Source organism: Lepidochelys olivacea (assembly GCF_965140295.1).
Source record: "Lepidochelys olivacea isolate rLepOli2 genome assembly, chromosome: 3".
Taxonomy (NCBI): Eukaryota; Metazoa; Chordata; order Testudines; family Cheloniidae; genus Lepidochelys; species Lepidochelys olivacea.
This window is the reverse complement of record NC_140413.1, coordinates 83,641,716-83,664,293: the sequence shown is the minus strand read 5'-3', so window position 1 is coordinate 83,664,293 and position 22,578 is coordinate 83,641,716. Positions and strand designations below refer to the sequence as shown.

At 40.8% G+C, this 22,578-nt stretch overlaps 1 protein-coding gene across 1 annotated transcript in view; it reads right to left on the bottom strand.

Annotated features, from left to right (window-relative positions):
• The window catches only part of FOXO3 (forkhead box O3), a 153,737-nt gene extending 131,991 nt beyond the window's left edge, over positions 1 to 21,746 (bottom strand). Inside the window, exon 1 of the mRNA XM_084622115.1 lies at positions 19,672 to 21,746. Within this exon, the coding sequence (XP_084478241.1) occupies positions 19,672 to 20,241 (570 nt within the window). The 5' untranslated portion in view covers positions 20,242 to 21,746. The remainder of the gene's footprint in view (positions 1 to 19,671) is intronic.
• Between the last annotated feature and the right edge of the window lie 832 nt (positions 21,747 to 22,578).

Genomic DNA, 22,578 nt, shown 5'->3' with positions numbered 1-22,578 from the left:
CTCCATATTGCAGTAGAACACCTCAATTAACAGTCACCCATTCATAACAAGATTGTGATGCAGCTGTAAGATTCCCCTACAGCAAAATCCCGCCAATGCTAGTCATTGATCCAGCAGTATGCTCTAGCTCAACTGCACAGGGTGTCTCCAATTCTTGGAAACATTACATCCCTCACTCCCTCCCCTCCCCCCAAGGTCACAGCCTCTCAGAAAATCCCAGTACATCATGACCCAGAGATGTGATTAAACAGCTGTTATCAATAGTCTGGAGCACTAAAGCACAGTATCTGAAGTACAGCAGTTAGTACAAGTGAACCCTTTAGCCTATAGAGCCACGACAGTGGCCTTGAGAGCACTGACAGCGAATAAAATATATATTTCACACTAAGGGGGGGGAAACAACAGCTTTGACTTTGAATTGTGTATGTACCTGTGCATGTGCTCATTCACATTATTTCAACTGAATGAAGTTACAGGTACATAAAGAAAGATTTAAAACATGCAAGCTGTGTGCAAATCTCTGTATTTTTTAAAAGCAAATAAATGGTTGATCTTACCATTACATGAATTGATCCAACTCCCAATAAAGTCAACAAGAATCTTGACTCTAAGGCCTGTCTACACTATACCTTATGTCAGCATAATTTATGTCACTCAGGATTGTAAATAAACCACCCCCTGAGCGACATAAATTACACCAATAAAAGTGCCATGGGGACAGTGCTACATCTTCAGCACAGCTGAAAACTCTCTAGTCTAATAGGAGTTGGGTCGGGCCCTAAGAAAGAAAGGAACAAATTCTGTACCCAAATACATGGGGTATATTGCTGCATATTTAAGCATCACCTTGCAGTTTTAGATAAGGGATCAGACGGATTCTCTCTGTATTTCCTATCTCAAAAAACTGCTCTCAGTTTTTCATGCATATGTGTAGTATTTACCAAGCCTATTCAAGAAAGTGCATAAGGGTAGGAGGAGAGGTTGAAGAGTTCAGGAAAACAGGAAGTTGCCAGGAAAAATCTCCTCGTATTTCCTATTCCAAATATGCAGATTAAAAGGCTATGTGCTAAAGGCAGGTATAGATTGTGCATTGGCTGTGGGCTCTATATCTTTATACTTTGCATATTATCAAAGAGCTTCCTCCTACTCTTTCTTCCCACCAATTGTTTTTGAAAACAAAACCCTCACCATTGATATTAGAACAATTGTTATATGTAACATATTTTGTCAGCATTTTTAGGCTTTGATGTTTAAAACCCAGGTAAAAGGTTAGTGTGTGGGAACTGGGGGGCGGGGGGCTGAGCTAAAGTAAGAGCCCAGGTAACTCTGCAGTGAATACACACCCTAGCAGACGGAGTAGGTGGGGGCTTTTATGAGACAAACTCTGCTGACTTTACTGTGGCACCCACTTACATTAAGGCCACATTTGGCTCTATCACTATGAATTGACACAAGTGGCCATTTGTGTAGATTTCTCTCTTTCAAAGCCTTGCCACTCTCACTTGTCCTTTTCACTAACTTGGTAAAATAGGAAAGACAGCTGCCTATGGGCTTGCTAAGGCAAGAGGGTGGCAAATGGAGCACTTCTGCAGTTCAGCTTATAACCTGTTGTTTTTAAGTCTGTTTTTACTTGAAGTATTTCCCTTCACTAACAAATGTATCTCAGAATTACGGGAAGGTTGGAAGAAACTATGATTAATTCACTCCCATCTGTCACAAAGCAGACAAGGAATAGAATTCTAAGACTTTGTCTGAACTGCTCAATAGTTTAACTACTGCTCTGTTAACATCATGGGCTGTGAGTACTGAAGTACCATCCTAGATGATTTTTACTGTTTAGCGAAGAGCCGCAGCAAAACAGAAATTTAAGTCTGCATATTTAGGGCCTGATCCTGCATCCTTCATACAAACAAACAATCCTTACTTCCCAGGGTGGTTTGATTGAAATCAAAGCGACGTTAACATCATGATTTAAATCAGCAAGCAGGAAACCTTGATTTACCATATCCATTTTAATTTTCTTTTGTATTTGTACTTTCTAGTTATTTTCCTAAAGAAAAGCTGATTCTCATTAGTTGGTACCCATAAAAACATGTGATTTGTAATATAAATATAGTTTTTACACTAGATTTGGTGCTTCTTTTTGCTAACCAGGAGAATACACTATATCCATACACATTTATTTCAGCAATTATACAACGTACATTTATTTGTTATTTTAATTTTTAAACTTTGTATTATGTTAGAAAATGATGAATGATGTATTTCTTATTTACTAGATGATTTTTTTTTTTTACTTGTGATTTGTGTCGAGCTCTATTTGGACAGAAATTACAATTCAATTAAAAAGCACAAAACCAGCATTTTAATTTATGTATTAGTTAAATAAAACTACCTTTCTGGATTTATAAGAAAAAAGTTTATCAAAAACATGTTTATCAAAACATGTTTTACATTTAAAACTAACTGAATTATTAAACAAAGGAAGTATTTTATCTGTAGTTAGTGAACAGAACAAATTGTTTCTGGTCACCATGCCCTTCAAGATTTTATAACCAGTAGATCTCATCTTCTCACCCCTGGTTTTTATTCGTATATTGAAAGAGGACACCAGGATTTCCTGCTTTTTCAACTCCCCATTGATTTCCTAAATTTGAATTGAGCTGAACTAGTTTAACAGACTGAAATAAAAAATCTATTCTCTTTGCACCTGCAAAAGAGGCTACTGCTGTGAAAAGCTGGTTTAGCACTTCAATAAACCCTGGTTCCAGATGTTTTACCAGTGACTTCCTCTGTTCAGTGGTCTGTTTTTAAAAAAAAATTTGGCAACAAACATGTACTGCTTAATATTATTATTCTCTAATTAACTTAAATTATTTTAATATATGATAGTAAATTTAGGCCTTACCATAGGTTGTCAAAATTTCAGATTTAATTATAACTTGCTTTTAAAAAAAATATAAACCTGTATTTAAATCAAAAATTCTACTTAAATTAAAAAAATCAATTTTTAAAAATTCATTTTTTTATCCACCTTGTTACTTACACAAGTAGTTCCAATGAAATGGATACGACCACTCAAGCAACTACACAGTTTCATAAGTAAAGCAACAGGACTACTCATAAGTAAAACTGTAAATTATAGATGGTACTGGTAGCTCTGCCTATACTTACGGTTGCCCAACACTTCCCATTATAAAACCCTGTTTCCACTTGCTTATAACGATGCCAAACTTTAACAGCTAAAGTTTCCCAGGCTGGCAGCTGCTGAGGTAATATTTTTAATTTTTTTTTCAAGTTTTAACAAAAATTGTTCAGTTGTTTCCGACAATGACATCAGGGATAAATACATTGCTGTGCTCGTGTTAAAAAAATAATAATCTTACAATAGTTTTTTTTTTTTGAGAAGCTCTAGCGTCCCATGCTTTGGAGCCTGACTTAAAAATTTGGTAGCAGGTTGCCTTTGTGTCAGGGATACGCTTTTTATTGTTTGCATGAAAAACAGGCAAAAATTGGCCATGTTATAAGCGTCATTTTACCATGTAGGAAACATTTCTCTACGTTGGCCTTAACCGTTGCAAGCAGACAGAAGTGTTGATTTATGCTCTGACTACCTCTAAATTAGGCTACTTCAGTGCCCTATTTTATACAATTCCTGACAGGTCACTATTTTGTACAAAAAACTATTGTCAGAGTGTTGCATGGCAAGGAGTCTTCACAGAAGTAGGAAAACTGTTGCCAGTGTGTCACATGGCAAGAGGAAACTTCACAGTTAATGCTCTAAGGCTAAAATTCTTAGTAAATAAAGGTACTAATTTACGTGAGATCCAAAATATGTATCATACAATGCACAGGACAAGATTGAAAAAAATGATCTTGAGGAAGCCAAAATAGGTCATTCAATCAGTGTTATTCCCCCTTCATTTTAAACACAGTACCAAGCAGTCAACTAGTTTTTCTTGCAATTAGCATCATCTTCTTCCCTCCAGGGTCTAAAATATAGAAATGGAGCTGTTCTTACCGTACAGGGACCTAGCTTTCCTACCTAGCAGTACTCCTTTTAAAATTATATACACATGCAGTGAAATCCTGGCTCCACTGACTTCACTGGGACCAGGATTTCACGCACAGTATTTATCTTCTTGGATTCCTCTTCCACATTCAGAAATGGCAGGCAAAATTAGGGAAAAAATGTACACATCCTCCCACAGATTGTAATGAAGTCTTATGGGTATGCACAGGAAAAGTTCTGTCCAGCTGGCATGTCCAACTCACCTACCAAGGATGGTTGATATGTTGTTGAGTCCTAGAGGAAAGGGAAGAAAACACTAGGGGCGAGGAACACTTGCATTTTGGAGGACTTGAGTGGGTGGTGAGAGACATTCAACATATATTTTAAATATATTTTAATTTTTAAAGATACTGGGGGAATTATTTTTTTAGATTAGGTAACAATTTTATTCTGCCACGTATTCTAAACTGCACCTCCAGGTCCAGTATATCTGATTTATAGACACCTCATAGCTAATCACTTTTTGCATCAAGTTCGTACTCCTCCTCTCACTCCTCCTACATCACCACCTCCTTGTGCCCCAAATAGCTTTGCTTTGCCTGTATTGAAAATGGTCTCCCTTTGCCCTTCAAATACCTCCTTAAAACACACTCCCTTCCCCGAAGACTTTTAACAAACAGTACCCCATATGGGATTTCTACCCAATTGCAAACACGTGCAATCATCTAGTATATCATTTTAATTTGAACTGCTTTGTCTGTGGCTGAGCTAAGTTGTACATGCTTTACAGAGTGATCGACATACTGTCAGCAGAATAACAACAGCAACAATAATACTGCTGGATTTTGAGATGTTAGTCACTGCTTAAACAGAATTTGAAATCTCCTGCCCTAGCCATTCAACTCTCTGAGATGATTTCAATTTTACACTCTTGGATAGATTAAACGTCTCTTTAATTTGATTATGTTTACAGCCCAAGCTACTGAAAAGTAGCAGGTGGTTATGGGAAATTCATAAAATTATCATTTTGATGAATAAAAGACGACCATTCAGTTGGAAACCTGACCTGTTCGACAAATGGTTTTTGAGTTTCAGAAGAAAGTGAAACTTCTAGTAGAACAGATTTTGTTGCATAAAACTGGGACGGTGAGTTTACATGTCTCAGTTTACACATCTTGTGCAATGACTTGAAACAGCACTGTCTCCTCTTGCAAATTCCTGGAAAATCTTCTGAAAGTCAGAGCTGAAGTCTAGAGCAGTCTAGGAAAACAAATGGCAGTTGAGAGGCTTTCAAGAAACCACACCACTGTGCCCAGAGCGTGACCAATCTGAGAAAAAGTGACAATTTAGGAGCCCTGTTAAAAGTCTCACAAAGGCATTGTTTGTATTACAATATTCTCCTCTTATCAGAAGGCAGCTTTATGTACTGGGCTTATCAAGAAACCAATGAATACAACAGGTAAATTGCCTCCATGAGGTGCCAGCAAACATATATTTATGCTAGAGATAGGTCTATACCAGAACTTCAGGCATCAACTCGCACAAACTTTGGGAAAGTTTTGATCTGAATTATATTCTTGCTAGGCCCATCCTTTAGCAAGATTTTAAGAACCAGGAAATTCAACTTCCATAAATACTCTAGGTCAAACTGTGAGACCAGAAGCAAATATTCTGAATATAAACTGCAGAAACTTGAGCACTGTTCTATTCAAAAGCATGGGCGGAAAAAGAGGTAACGGTGGGGGTGAGGAAGGAAAACTTGCTTACACACTTCCAGATGGACTGTTTTCGTAACGCTACCTCCTTGGGGGAGAAATTTTCAAGTACAAGCTGCTAAGTACAAATTCTTCCAAGAGTCCAAGACCTTGATCTTGCCAAATGGCTTTGGACAGATAATGTGGCTCCAGAGAGGTGCCAGGGTGTGTGTGCAGCATTGTTCTCACTACATGACCAGGGCCTCAGTCATTTGGAGTTTTATTCTGAGACTGTTGGAAACAGCTGAGAGAAGCACTGACCAATACAGCACCAAGCAGAAGGTGGAACAATGGATGTCTACAAGTCCTTGAATTTGTAGACACAAGAAACCAAAGGGAGGTTTTCAGCAACGAAGTGGAAGGCGAAGAAGAAAAAGACAGATGTGAAACCTATCCTGCTGTCTGAAAGGGTAAACCAACATTTTCTGTAACATCTCTGAAACAGAAAGATTTAACTGGAGAGCTCCAGGCGTAGATGCATTTTGTTCATGACTGCTGCAGTTATACCAAAAGAAGCTGATTAGAGGATCAGGAGGTACTGGGGAAATGATCAATAAAAAGACGGACTGATGGATTAAACTTTCTCTGAAGAATTTAAAATGAATATTCACCTCTGAATTAAATGAAAATATTGCTAGTACACATATTAAAAGCCCTCGACTTTTTTCAGACCGTTGTAAACTACGCTTTGCTTATTAACAGTAAATCCTTGTTGTGATGCCCACAAGTACGACTGTTTTCTTTGATACCACCTAATTGATAGCACAGCCAGAATAATACTGAACAGACAGAACAACCCTTTCAAATTTGCACACAGATACAGATGACAGAATCAAAATTATAACTGAATGAGAGAAAGATGCAGAGAAGGAGTCTAGATGAAATGCAGGGGTGGTGCTGGGGATAGCTAGTACTAGAGATTGGAAATCAAATATCTTTGTGGTAGTAGTCATGGTGAAGAGTGGGCTAATCCATACAACATGATCCATAAAGAACACAAATGTATCTCCACAGATTAAAGGCAACATTTCCAAGGGTGACCACTGATTTTGGTTTCAGAGTAACAGCCGTGTTAGTCTGTATTCGCAAAAAGAAAAGGAGTACTTGTGGCACCTTAGAGACTAACCACTTTATTTGAGCATGAGCTTTCGGCTCATGCTCAAATAAATTGGTTAGTCTCTAAGGTGCCACAAGTACTCCTTTTCTTTTCACTGATTTTGGATGTCTCTGTTTTTTCAGTGCCCAACTTGGACCGGATGTTGAGCACAGGAAGCTCCTTTTGACTTCAAGTTGAAATTTGCTTTGAGATATTTGTAAATGGCATTCACTAGAGAGCCTCTGAACCCTCTGTGTTTATGCTTGCAGAAAAAGTGAATCTACTATTTTCAGTATTAGTCTGGTTTAGCAAAGCATATTAATTATGAGACTTTGGAGACTCATTACTTTGTTTCTGGTTATGAACACACCATGCACATTGGTCAGATTCCCTGTCAGGTGTTAACAATGACTGAGCAGGGTACAAAGAAGCTACACTAGAATTTGCATCCGAATTGTAGCAGCTCCCCCCAGGCAGAGGCTTCTGATCTATGTGGATAAACAGGGGAGGGTGGGAACTGTATTGTCAGAATGAGTAATCAAACAGTTTTCAGCACAGCAAGGATAACAGTGAGCCCTTGAAATAGTAATGCTTACAATCACAGACTGAAATTGTGTCAAAACAATCTTCTCAAGTACAGCTATATTGAAGTATAAGTTAGAGAGGACTTACATAGGTTACTTCCTTCTGAATAAAAATGAAGTTATAGAAGATGACTCTACCTCTTCTAAAACTAAAATGTTCTATACAGGTGAAAACTGTTATACAGTATAACTGTGCAGGAATCTTGTACAGCAAAACTCTCCATAAAGATAAGGGGAAAAGACAAAACACTCCCCCACCCCCTTCCGCACCACCCCAAAAAAACAACCTCTGACTTTTGGAAGATGCCTATCTACCCAAGCTGCAAGTTGTATCAAAGATGAAATTCACCCCAACCCTGGGAGCCCTCATAAATAAGGGTCTACTTAAATGGCGGAGAAATCCCACATTTTTCACAACTTGCTCATGGCATAAATAGCAAATTTCACAGGTGTGTTCATACAGTATATATACAACAAGTATTGTACTGTACTACTATCACCTTTACAATGAGGAGTGAAGAAGTGGGTTTTTTACCCACAAAAGCTTATGCCCAAATAAATCTGTTAGTCTTTAAGGTGCCACCGGACTCCTCGTTGTTTTTGTGGATACAGACTAACACGGCTACCCCCCTATACTTACTATCACCTTTGCAAGTTGCCCTGAATAAAGAAGGCTGCTAAATGAATTAGTAATAATAAAGTATAATACACAAAGTTGTACATAAAGCTTAGAAATACATATATATGCTTACTTAAATAAAATAGTCCATTTTAATTGTTAAACACCGGCATGCAGCATCCACCAGCAGTTGCAGTTCATTTTTTCTGTCTCTGTGGGGTGAATACCTGTCCATACATTGAAACTGCACATTCTGCATCCACAGAATTGGTAGGAACTGTAAGGTAGCATTTTGTCAACTTGTAGAGATTTGGAAACCAATCAGAAACAGAGTCCCAAAACTGAGTTACTTTTACTGGCATCTGGCATTCTTTGACAAAGGTCAGGTAAGCACATTCATTGTCATTATCTTTCTCCCACCTCAGGAATTGCTTGAATTACCTCAGGGTCAAACCACAGAAAAGGCCCCTGATTTGGGTTGAAAAAGTGAAAAGCACTCAAAAAGTAAGCAGCTGGTGGTTTAAACAGAGGTGGAAGTGACTGATCATACCTGTAGTAGTGGTTTAACTTTTCTGCTCTTTACTGGAACACTTCATGCCTGCAGCTATTTTCTGTTTGCCAGCCTGAAAGTTGCTCCGATGCCATATCTCGGATCAGATCTATTAGTTTGTTGTATGCTTTGTGAATCAAAACCTGCCGACTTTCAAACCATGTTAGAAGCTGCATGAACTGGACTGCATTCTCAGCCACGAACTTCACCTGGTCTTCAATGTCGCTCAGAGACTTTAGGCAAAGACTGTGTGCCTGATGTGATTTCAAGCGCCTCACACCCAAAGTGCTGCTGGTAGTATTTAATATTCTTTGCATGGTGGTAAGCAACTGCATTAAACCATGAATTTCACCTTGTGATCACTTCAGGTGGAAGCATCACTGCTTGGCTAACACTTTGATTGGCCTTGAATCGTAGTTTACAGCTTAGACAATGCTTGAATATTTTTTTAAAAGAAGAATCCAGCATATCCACATGAAGGAAATGTGTGCACAAGAGATCAACGGCCATTAAAAGGAAATGTGCATTACAGGTAACATGAATTACACTGGGCATCGTTCCTTGTAGTACATCAGAGAAAGCTTTGCACATGTACATCACGTCAGAGAGAAATGCTGAGACCTTGCTGAAATCTAAGCCTTAGTTTACAACAACCTTTACTACAGCTTGTGATTCAGTTGAAAAATTTATGAAGTCAAGCAGAATGGTTCTGTTAGGAAAACAGGCATGCAGTTGTCTTTCCAGCTGCCAGATACAAATAAAAAGTGGAGTAAGTACATATCCTGTGCATCTTTTTCTCCATCAGCTACAACTGAAGTGGAATTATATTCCACCAGCACAGATTTTGTAGACTGAACATGCTTCGCAATTACTTCTTCTAGATAATCTTGGCAAAATTCGTTTGCACATGGGAGCTTTCTAAAGTACTCTCTTTGTTTCAGATTATCCATTTGTTTCTGAAGGTATGTTGACAGCAGTGAAGGTCTCCACTAACTCCACTGTAGGTTTCTTTTTGCTAAACTACTTTCTTTGTTCTTTTAAACAGTGTGGCCACCGTCGTGAGTTTTGTGTTCTGATCCGTAGCCTCTGCACATGCTTTTTGGTTCATAGGTGATTCAGAATCAAAATGACGATCAATCATGTTTTTTCTGAACAAACCTAGAGTCACGCTGCGAGATGAACAAAACAATTCACCACCGTCTGCAGGTAAGGTTCTTACTAGGTGCTGCTTCACACGACTCAAAGCAGAAATGTTTTTTGGCTTTTGTTGATTTGTCAGCCATCTTTATATGCAATAACGATCCTTTCGCTCGACCTGATGGCTCCCGTGCTCACTTATTGTCCTAACCATTGACACAGTCTCAATCTAAGATCTACTATATTGACTGTCGTGCTCACTTCAGTCTATGTCATGCAACTTGACAGACACTCTCAATCAACTATACACTATGATGATTGCAGTGATATTGCATTATAGACATCTGTTTTTGCATTGTGGTAATCACAGAAGTTTTGCAGCACATTTATGAATAATACATATTTATATTTTGAAGGTTAATTTAGCAAACAATCCCGTATTTCACAATTTCAGTGAAATCCGCAAAACTGAGAATTAAGTAGGCCCCTACTCATAAATCTCTATACTTTACTTACATTTTATATTAAGGACTTATGTGGCTTAGGTAGTGCATAGAGCCTTGTGCTGAACCTCAGCACTGGGGGAAATTTCACCCTGAGAGAGGAGGAGTTTGCAAATAATTAGTAAATTCTACATTTACAAACTTTTAGCTTTGAGACTAAGTCTCAGGCTAGGGCTACACCACACAGTTAACGCAGGTGATTGGCACTCAGGTCTGAGCACCCAAGTTAGCATAGCCCAGGTTTGGGTACTTCCATAGCAAACGTCTACCTGTGTTACTGTGTCCTCATTTTTCAGAGTAACAGCCGTGTTAGTCTGTATTCGCAAAAAGAAAAGGAGTACTTGTGGCACCTTAGAGACTAACCAATTTATTTGAGCATAAGCTTTCGTGAGCTACAGCTCACTTCATCGGATGCATACTGTGGAAACTGCAGAAGACATTATATACACAGAGACCATGAAACAATACCTCCTCACACCCCACTCTCCTGCTGGTGGGATGGAAATTGTTGAAATTGTTGAAATCATGGTGGAATTGGCCCAACTTGATTATCATACACATTGTAAGGAGAGTGATCACTTTAGATAAGCTATTACCAGCAGGAGAGTGGGGTGGGAGGAGGTATTGTTTCATGGTCTCTGTGTATATAATGTCTTCTGCAGTTTCCACAGTATGCATCCGATGAAGTGAGCTGTAGCTCACAAAAGCTTATGCTCAAATAAACTGGTTAGTCTCTAAGGTGCCACAAGTACTCCTTTTCTTTTTGTGTCCTCTTGTTTCTGCACTCACTCATGTGCATCTGAGTGCATAACCCAGGGCTCTTTGGGCTGAGCTGTTCTAGGATTCTTTCCCAGTCAACTGTGTCAATTGAAAAAGAATGTGGGAAGGGAACTGGAGGAATATCAGTATTTGAGTAATTTTATCTGCATCCTCACTGAAAAGTGGATGGATTCCAGACTGAGATAAAGTGAAGCCTGGGCTCTAACCTGCACCCCCAGTCAGGTAAGCTAGCCTGGGCTTAAAGCACCCCAAATCCAGGCCAGAGATTTTCTGTGTGCATAGTAGAGGAAGTTAAGGCTATAAAATCGGGTAAGAACATGTTATGTAGACATACCATCAAAGTCTGTACTATCATGGCTTTTCATCTCTCAAAATTACACTCAGATTCTTCTCTTGCTTGTTTTCTTTAGTTCTTCAATAAACAATATTTTAAGTTTGAATTTGATTGTTAATGTTGGGGTACAGGTGCTGACTGAGCACCCAGAAAGAAGAAAATCTCTATTTACAGGTAATCAAGTGGGCGAACAAGTCCAGAACTACCCTTGCTCAAAAAAAAAAGGGGGGGGGGACCTTTGGAGGATCTGAAATCTCTGTCTAGAGCTAGAGTCCCATACTGACATACAAAGAGTGCACACTCTCAGACTATAAGGATGCTGGTGTATGGTTAGAGGAATATAGATCAAACTAATACAGAAGGTCTTCTAGTTAAAATAAACAAATGCCTTTAGATCATGAAAGCGATGTTCCAAAATTATTCAATTTAAATAATTTATTCTTAATCATTTATTCCATGTGGTAGAAAAGCTGAGGCCAACCTGCCATAGCATGAGAACAGAGTAGAACACAATGATAAATATACAACAATACAGAAGTAAATACAGGTCCAGTCTAGACAAGGAAAGTAAGTTGTGTTTGAAAACATGTTAGGTAACACGTTAGCTAACAAGTTTTTAAACATGACTCTGTACCTACCATTTAAACAACACCTTCAGTAACATATTAGCTGGTCATGGTCAACTCTAGAAAGGAATCTAGGGTTCACAACAACCTGCTAGCACATTTTTAAACACTGCTGAGTCTGTTTCTGGTTTATATTAAGGCCGGTTTACATCTCTATGGCACTGTAAAGGGTCTTAATCTCTCTAAACTCTAAAAGGGGCCACAGGCTAAAGGAAAACTAGGCCCCTGTCTTTGTTTACCCTAGGTGCTACGTGGTGTTTAAAACATGTTAATTAACATGTGTTAGCTATCATGTTTGCTAAACACACCACATTTTCCTAGCCTAGACAGGACTGAGAACTATAGCGTGTAGTAATGGTCAGGAAAGTGTACAAAAATGAAATAGCATAAATAATTGTCATTAAACTGCTGTGGTGCTAAGCAAGCAGTATTGAATTGAATGATTTTGCACATAACTTGACAAGTTACTACTAAACACTGCAATACATTTCGGTAGCCACACCGAAAGCAACCCAAACCCCAGAGTGTTCTGTTATCAGGTAGGTCATTCTGCACACTTATCAAGAGCTCTGTCTACCTCTGCTGTGAACGCTATTTGGGCCTCACTTAACATTTTCAGAACCTGTGATTATTTGGGGATAGCGACATCAGCTGAGGTGGCAGACACATCTGTATCAGAAAGGCCCTTCAGTAAAGGCATTCCTCAGTTGAACATGATTGGAGAAACACTGTCAAATAGCTCCATCGCACCTACAATAGCTACTACATGGATGCAAATGTTGGAGAAACTGAGCAATTTTAATGCAGGTTATTCAGATATCTAAAGCATAGGTAGATGAGTCAACAGATATAAGATGAAATAATGGATGTAAGATGGTCATGACCATCAGTTTATGTGCCTTATTACCTACCTCTGACTTCTACTGGAAGGTTAAAAAGAAAGCAAAAAAGATTTACCATTTTAAATAGTGAAAAGAAAAGGAGTACTTGTGGAACCTTAGAGACTAACAAATTTATTTGAGCATAAGCTTTTGTGAGCTACAGTTTGGATCATCTTCCATCCATCTGATGTGAGAACTGTATAGTCTGCCAATTTAGAATTTTGGGCAGGAACTGTGTAGTCTCTTTATTTTGTTCAGTTCTGAGTACACTGACCAAACTCACTTAAATAGTTCACCAAAGCACAACACACTAAGGCGTTGAACTAGCAAAGCTCTGAAACATGTATTTTAAGCATCCAAGTAATATCGCAGAAGCCCCAAAGGGCTACTCACATGTTTAAAGTTAAACATGTGCTTAAGTGCTTTACTAAATGGCTATCTAAACAGTCATACTACAGTTCCTTGTCCACACACTTCTGTATGAATCATTAAACTACTTTAGATTTCACATAAAAATAAAGAATATAGTACAAAGCTGGAAAACAATTACTCCAGATAGTCGGGTCCCAGAAAAGGGAAGTAGTGCACAGAGTGCAACTGATGCGATTCTGGTAAATTTCATTCTGCTGCTCCTATTAGGCTGTGTCTACACTTCCACTTTCAGCGCTAAACCTTTTGTGGTGCAGAGGTGTGAAAAAACACACCCCTGAGCAACAAAAGTTTTAGCGCTGAAAAGTGCCAGTATGGACAGTGCATTATTGCTCGTTCGGGGTGGGTTTTTTTTAATCGCCGGGAGAGCTCTTCCCCGGCAATAAAGCGTGTCTACACTGCCCATGTCACAGCGCTGCTGCAGCCGTGCTGTAACATGGGTAGTGTAGACATACCCTTAGAGAAGCTAAGTGCAGTTCCTACTGGAAGAGAAGTGAGAAGGGAAGAGATTGGTGCTGCTCCCTCCCCACAGTCTTTCAAAAACGGTGCTGACCTTGGATGTCACTGAGGGCTTGTCTACATGGGGAGTTATTCCAAAACAGCTATTCCTGATTACCTATTCCTGGCACATTTACCAGATATCTAGATGGATAACTAAATCTCATAGACAGAGGCTCATATCAAAGACATGTGGGACTCTCTGTCTACACATAAAAAATAATCCAGAATAAGGCAGGATGTGAATTTAAACTATTCATTAACTATTGCCAGTTACTATACCTGATTAATTGCATGTGTGGATGTTCTTATTCTAACAGAAGACTGCCTTATTCTGAATTAGCTTAATCCACTTTGAAGTGAATTCAGATAATTTGGAATGAAACATGCTTATTGCAGAATAAGAGTGTCAATGTGTGGAATTAATCAGGAATAGCTATTATGGAGTAACTCCATGTGTAGACAAGCCCGCAGTGACATTTAACAATTACAACATCTAGGTAGGTTTTACAGTCACTAAAAACAAAGCTGAATTATAGTATATTCATGTTTGGTGTCACCTTTCAAATAAAGTTTCCAAAAACAATTACACATACTAGTAACTGGTCTTTATCCTTCGTAAGGAACATGTGAAAAACTATTAGGCTCATGATACAAAAATAAAACAAAACAAATGGTCTGCATTTAAACTCAGGAATTATTGGTAGATGTTCATAAAGGACCAATTTCACAGTCTTGGGATTCTGCTCAATAAAGAGGAAAATAGTCCCTCTAGTGTACTCTTCATGTAGAGAAAGAATTGAGTTTCACAACGTATTGCCATAAGAAGTTACAAAATAATATTATAGCAAGAGATACCAAAGTACTTACAGAAGTTACAGTGAAACTGCACATTCCTCCAACCTACATACAAAGGTGCCTGAAGATACCATTCAGGGCAGATGGAAAATATTGAGCAAAGGAAGTTACTGAATCCTGAACAATTTAACAAAGTAATAAAAATCAGTTCTAATACACTGATTTTGTGAATGCATATTTTTAATGCAGCATTTTGATGTGGCATTAGATACTTTCATTTAGAAACTGAACACGTGCAAGTCTGGTGAACAGGAACCTCTGTGGTAGTAATGATAAAATTCGCCTACATATTGTGCACTGACAAGACACTATCAGGACATGTGCTTCTGTACAACAGAGCATACACAGTCTCTTTCTTTCAAAGCATTTTTTTCATAGACATCAAATACTAAAATACTCACTTTTATCACTCTTCAAAGCAGTGAGCAGATATTGAATCATATATCTAAATAACTGTGGGTGGTTTGGAAACATATAGGTCAGTATTGAAAAGACTGCATGTGAGTATACTAGAGTGTATGCTGCATCTAGGAAGATTTATTATATTACTGCACTAGTTAGCTGCCAACCACCATTAGATAAGCTAACATTCCAATGGGTTGCGAGTGGGGGGGGAAACAAATCAGCCTGTTGGTGTGTGAACTGGACAAATCTTATTTGAATTAGAGGAAACATAATGTTGTCTTCCTAACCACACCTGAATATTCATTTCTGCTTTAATGCCCTAGGCAAAAAAAAAAAAAAAAGCAGGTGAATGATAGTTGTAATTTTAATTTATAGCTTTTAAAGTCATTGTTCTGGGGGAGAATAATCTAAGATAGTTTTATGAAGTATGTTCTTCTGCTGATTACACTGGAAACAAAATTAATATTTCATATATAACATGTATGATAATAAAACTAAGTTATCTTTTTCACCTTTATTTAAAATGACAGTTTCCCCTTTTGATGCAAGCGGGAAATAACACTGTTAAATGTGTTCTTTGTCTATGAAGCTCAAATTATTTATATAATAAAATAATTGTAGACTATGGTAAAAGGCTTTCTCATACACAAATCTTTATCATTTTTAAAATCTCAGTTTCCCTGTCACTTTTCCCAAGGTCCAAAGTGAAAAGCTTAGTCATATGTCCTTTAAACAGTTATATCCCATACTTATGAGGGAAATAAAATGATAAAACAGTGTATATTCATTTACTGTGTTTTAGATACCAATAGGATGTCTACACAGCAGCTGGGAGGTGTAATTCCCAACACAAGTATATGTATGCTCCTTACTCTGCTTGAGCTAGCGCCTAAAAAGAGCAGAGTGGCCACGGCAGAATGGGCAGCAGTTCAGCCTAGCCATCTGAATACATTCCCAGGGCAGTGGGCAGGACTTCACTCAGGCAGCCAGCACAAGACACCACCTCTGTGGCCGCACCCACGCGTCTTTATTTAGATGCTAGCTCAAGCCGTGCTAGCACACAGGAGCTGGGAATCACTCTCCAAGCTACTGTGGAAACAACCCATTTCAGATGTAGATGGAGTCTAACAGGATTGTTTCCACAAAAAAGTAACTGATATTCCAGTCAAGAAACAGAAAGATCCCTGTTTTAAATGCATATGCACACCTTAAAAAGAACACTAATCCTGTCAGAAATTAAAACCTCTGTTTTGGGATGCCTGGCAGATTATTAGCTCCTGACCTCTCCTTTCCCGACTTTATCACATTCCTATCAGCCACACACACACATATGCACAGATTGCTAACAAAATCAAACATGTTACCGTCAGTTTCAAAGACAACTTGCACTCAACCATAAACAAGATTTTGAGCTTCTAATGTGCCCTCATCTTCTGATGAAGGTCATTTTAGAGACCAGTGAGAAACTTCTGAACTAAATTATATCAGTGAAATCTCAAAGGATCCAAGTTTTTAATATTTTAATTAGCTCCGAGTACCAGTTAATACTGCACAGAAATGGAATCAATATCAAATTAAAAGTATAAATTGTCAGAAAAACTGCAAGCGTATTAAGCATACTAATCAATGTTAGCACTTTGCATGATGGCCAAGATCCTACTTCCACTAAAGTCAGTAGGAATTTTGCCACCAAATTCAATGGAAGTAGTATTAGACCCTATACATTATAGGTTGTATTATAATTTTTAGTTCCATTTGATTTGATATCATTGACTGAAAACTCAAAGTATTCAATAAAAGACTGGATTTGTCATAGCAGATAAGACAGAACAGCTGAGGTCTGAAACCAATGCTTTTGCAAAGGACATAAAGGTATATATTTGAAAGCAAGGATTGTCATATTCGATTTAAGCCTTATCACACTCTCTATCATGCTTGTGGAAGCTCATCAAATTCAATGTATAAAATAGGCATCCAATTTTAAAATGCATCTGTTTTTAAGATATCAGTCTTGAATTAAACAACTGGCCTTTTTTCTTAAAATATTTCCCTAACCTGAGTCAAATGCAGTGCAAACATTTTTCCTGTAATGCTCCATTTGGGAGGGGAAAATCCTGCATCTGTATTCAAATTAATTTCCTAGTGGTATGTCTTACTCAGAAATCAAAACATAAGAATGGGTTACTAGCATGAGAATATATGAGACTCTTCCAGCTTATACATTTCCAACTCATTTGTTTTATATCATGTAAGCTCTCTATTATTTGAATCAAATAAGGAGATTTAGCAGGAAAGTTAACTTCTATATAATACTGTATGCTAAAACTTCCTCAAGAATCCTCCTCCTATCATCCACTAAGACGCTCAATCCTAAATGGCACATAGTGGCACCACGATGTAATTTAACTGAACCAGTCTTCCCTCCTTTGTAAACAGCACCTACATCGTGCAAATGCCCATTCTTACTGTGCAGCTGCAACATTTAAATAAATGGCATTTTAGCAAATGGCATACTAACAGATGAACATGCAATACCAAAGCAAACGCTTTTTGTAAAGTACTTTTAAAATGTTGTCTACCCAATATTAGCTACTAGTAAGACCTTTATTTTAAAAGCGATCTTCAAAAGCAAAAGCCTGACTATATACAATGTGTTTTCACATGCACAAAGTAAACAATCTGGAAAATGATTTTTTCTCTAATGTCTTTACGTTATAGTAATCATAGGTGTGATTTGTAAAAACTGTAAATAGAAATTTCTCAGATATGTGTGATTTTTCAATTGATGTTGTCCCTATATGCACTAACATACCAGGAAAAAAATTCCAAACATTCAGAGAAGTCACCCTTTAAAGAATTCCACCATTAATTTAACTTTGTAAAGAAAAGCATATACCTTACTTGGCTTTTTTTGGGTGGAGGGAGGAATTTGAATTTTTCTTGAAAAACTAGTAGTAATTCTATATTTGAACTCTGAGATTTGCATCTGTATATTTTTGGCCTACTACTGTCACATGCAACAGCTAAGATTCCTATAATTGAAAAAAATTGAAGAAAACATATTTGTCTATTTTCAGTTTGTTGTTTTGATCATTTGACAGCATTCTGTGTATAGTCTTCCCACTGTTTCCTCTGTATTTAGTTAATTTTTACTGTTTCTGTGAGAAACAAGGTGGGTTAGGTCATCATATCTTTTATTGGACTAACTTCTGTTGGTGAGAGAGACAAGCTTTCGGGCTTGCACAGAGCTCTTCTTCAGGTCTGGCTGAGTCTTCTGCAGAGCAAGGGAAGAAGGGGGGACTTTTTTTTCCTCCGAATTCAGAAAATGCGATTGTAAAACCACAAAAATTGACAGGTTTCAGAGTAGCAGTCGTGTTCGTCTGTATTCGCAAAAAGAAAAGGAGTACTGTGGCACCTTGGAGACTAACAAATTTATTTGAGCATAAGCTGTCACGACCTACAGGGGGATTCCAACGCAGATGTGGTCCCCGCAATTACTCTTAACTCATTTTTAACTGACTAGATTTCAGGTTGACGGTGTCCATTTAAGCACATCAGGCTAAGCACACCGAGACAATTCGTCCAACAGTTAACATTTTATTTGGCTGCAGCAGGGTCACTGTGATCTCAGAGGCCACGCCACACACCCCCTTTAAATCACGTGCCTCGAGCATTAAAGAAACTGACGTGGGCCAACAGAGAGGAGTCAGCCAAGTTCATCTAAACAGAGAGCCCCTCTCCCAGCCGAGAAGCCGCCTGCTTCGCTAGTACATAGTGGAGGCAGTCTGGGTCACTCTCAAATTAGCAAACATCAGCTACCGGTTCAGTCAGCAGCAGGTGCTGGGGCCCGGCCAGCCAAGCAATAAGAAGAGGAGTCTCACCAGAGCTTTCCAGGAAGCTCATTGGACTCCGGTGCCTCCCACGTTTAATATTTAACTGGAGAACCGTGCAAGGCAGAGTTTGCCTGGCAGATGTCACTCCAAGGAAGAGGAAGGTGCAAGACGAGGAGCTCAAATGGTTGAGAGGCCCAAGAGTCCAAGGTCTCCCCCGAGTATCTGCTTCTTGCGTTTCAAAGGCAGGAAAGCCCTACTCCCCACGCTCCCCCGGCTGGTGCACTGACGGGCCCGCTGCCTGCGAAGTGAGGGGCTGGGATCGAAGTATTGTGCTCCACGGACGCTGCACGAACACGCTGCTCCTCAGCGTTACGCGAACAAGTTAATTACTTTAATTCCGGGCGAGGGCGCCTCGGTCACACATCGCCCCTCCGACCAGGGGGCCAGCCCGCCCCGTGCCACGCCAGCTCCTCCGCACCAGCGCACCGGGGGTGCCGCACACGGGCCTGCTACTGGGTTTACCTGGCTGAGCGCGCCCGCGGGGACCCCCCCCCCTCCCGCCTCCTCCCGGGCACCCTCCCTGTACCTTTACCCCGGGACCGCCGCCCGAGAGCCTCCCTAGCCCCCGTCCCGAGTGCCACTCCTGCCCCCCCGGGGCACCTCCCGGCCCCCTGCCCTCTTCCACCGGGGCCCCCCCGCCCCGCCGCCATCGCTCCGCCACCCCTCCCCTTCCAGCCCCCCTCTGGTCCCGGGGCACCCCGGCCCCCCTCACCTTCCAGCCGGCCGAGCTGTTGCTGTCGCCCTTATCCTTGAAGTAGGGCACGCAGCGCACCATCCAGTCGTAGATCTGGGACAGGGTGAGCCGCTTGTCCGGGGCGCTCTCGATGGCGCGGGTGATCAGGTCGGCGTAGGACAGGTTGCCCCACGCGTTCCGCCGGGACGAGCATTTCCGCGGCGCCGCCGCCGCCGCCGCCGGCTGCCCGCCGCCCAGCCCGCTGCCCCCGGCGGCCGCTGCCCCGGGGGCCTGGCCCGAGCCCTCCGTCCCGACCCCGGACAGCGGGGCCAGCAGCCGCGCCGCCTCCTCCGGGGCCAGCGCTTCCCCTCCGCCGCCACTGCCGATGGCCATGGGCGAGCTGCCCCCTTCCTCCTCGTCGTCCTCCTCCTCGGGGATCATGGAGGCGGCGTCCGCGGCCGCTTCCCCCGAGGGCTTGGCCGGGCTCGCCTGCAACTCAGGCCTCTGTAGGGGCCAAGTGCAGGAGCGGGGCCGGCTCTGGGGCTCGAACTCGGGGTCCAGCTCCACGTCCAGGGGGGAGAGGGGGGCAGCGGGAGACGCCTCTGCCATCTTGGCTTCCCCTCCTCCCGCTGCTGCTGCTCCTGGTGCTGCGATGGGATAGACAGGTCCGGACCCCAGTCCTCCTCCTGCCGCTGCGGATCAGTGCCTACCAGGCAGGGGGGAGCGAGTGAACATGCCACTCTCCATTAAAGTCCTGCAGCCTCCTGCCTTCCCCCGCCCCCTCTCCCAGCAGACAGTGCACACACACACACACAATACCACTAATAATCACAAGGCGATCAATAAGGGATCAGGCAAGGCCAGAGGTTCCAGATGCGCCCCTTGAGCGCGATGGGTGGGGGGGATGGCGCCAGCGGCAGCCCAAACGCAGTGGAGTTGGTGCAGCTCAGTGGTGTGTGTTTGTTTATGTTTCACTCCATGCAGCTGCAGAAGCGCTCCACTGGCAATCACGCTGTATCCAGCGGAGAGAGACCCCTCCAACACCACCAAGCCTGCTCCCGGCTGCTCTGGCAGACGTGTCCCTTTCTCTCTCTCTGGCCGGGGGAAAGAGAGAGGGGTCCTTCAAATTACATTGATGACTTTTTCCTCCTTCAAAACGCCCCAGAGGGAGCTGAAGTCTTAATGTACCTCCAATCGCACACTAGCATTTGCCGTACTTATGCATTCCACTTTCCAAAAAATATACAGATCTATAGATATATATATACAAAACTAAATTTCACAACCAACCGAACAGGGGAAGAAAAAGCCACTCTGGATTTTTTATCCTTTTTGCGAGGAAAGCAAAACAAAAACAAATCAAATCACCAGTCTTCCAACAGGTCCAGAAGCTTTAAGCCCTCCGTCGGGCTGCCAAGAGGATGGGTTTTGTTCCAGCATCAACACCACATTCATAACCTCCTTGCTCCTGCTGCTGCCATCTTGACAGTTTTTCCCCCCTCCGCTCAAGTCATTTAAAAAACACTGGCAAAAGGGACAGAGGAAGACACATCGGCAGGGGAAGGAGGGAAGGGGAAGAACCAGCAGCAACCTCTACCCTCTCCAGCAAAAATAAAGATCCAGATTCACAGGAGGAAAAAGCAGTGCTGGCGCATGGTTTCCTGATTCTCCGGCTGCTGCGTCTTCGGCTTCTAGTCGCCTTCCCTTTAAAGGCAAAGGAGGAGAAGGCAAACAACCGCACGGTACCTCTGTAAACAGAAGGGGAAAAGCAAATGATCTGCCAGGGAGAAATAATGCTGCTGCTGCTGCAGCTCGCCCGACCAGCCTGTCACCCTGCACTCTACTGACTTCCACATTCCTTCTCCTAACCACCACCAGCAGCAGCAAGCAACACAAAGTTATAGACGCACGCAGCGAGGCTCAACCTAACCATACAGCAGCCGTGTCCCCGCCCACTGGGAGGGCTGATGAGCTAAGCCGCAAGCAGAGGGGCAAGTTTCCAAGCTACTACAGAAACCTGTGTTATCATAGAGATCTGTCTCTGTCAACTGCTCTGTTAATAGTCTGTCTTTAACTCCTCGAAAGTCAGGACATTCAGAAAGTAGAGTCAGAGTGTGTCATATGGTATCAGGCCATGTATGTTTCTATCACATTGCAAAGCGATACAGACTTAAAGAGACACCACCCTATTAACTATATAATATTGTAAAGCCCAGTGCCTGGCTACAAACATCTTAATTTATTCAAAGTAGAGGGCGGGAGAACATCTAACTTACTTTTTTTTATTAATCCACTCTGCCACTGTCGATGTGTGATCTTGAAGATGTCACTTCATTTGCTGTACCTCAGTTTCCCCATCTGTAAAATAGGGATTATATGTATTTACTTCATAATGGAGTTGTGGGGTATAATTGATTTCTGGTTGTAAAGTCCTTTGAGATTCTCATATAGAAGTTGCTGTAAAAGTGCAACGTATTTTTGTATTATTATTATTATACTGTTTGTTGACTTTCTGTATTTATCTCATTTTGGACAATGCAAATAGACTAATTAGTATCACTTCTGTTTATAGTTCATTTTAGTCAGATTCACTTAGGTGCTCATCCACTAACACATTATTTCAATATATATTGTTTGTAATCATTTCACTATTGGGTTGTAAACACAACAGAGGGGTTTTTTTGTTGTGTTTTGTTTTGTTTTGCTTTCGTTTTGTTTTAAAAACTGTTTTCATTGTAATATTTGTTCTACATTCATGGAATTGTTTCCCTTGATTTTAAACTTTGTAAAAGTTATTTTTAGAAAATCTATATTTTACGCCAAATATAATATGACAGTGTCTCTTCAAAATTTCATTCCGCACTTTGAGTGACTAGGGGAACATGTTCAGACATGTATGTATATGCATATAATTCCACTTGACTTCCTCTTTGGAGTACATACTGT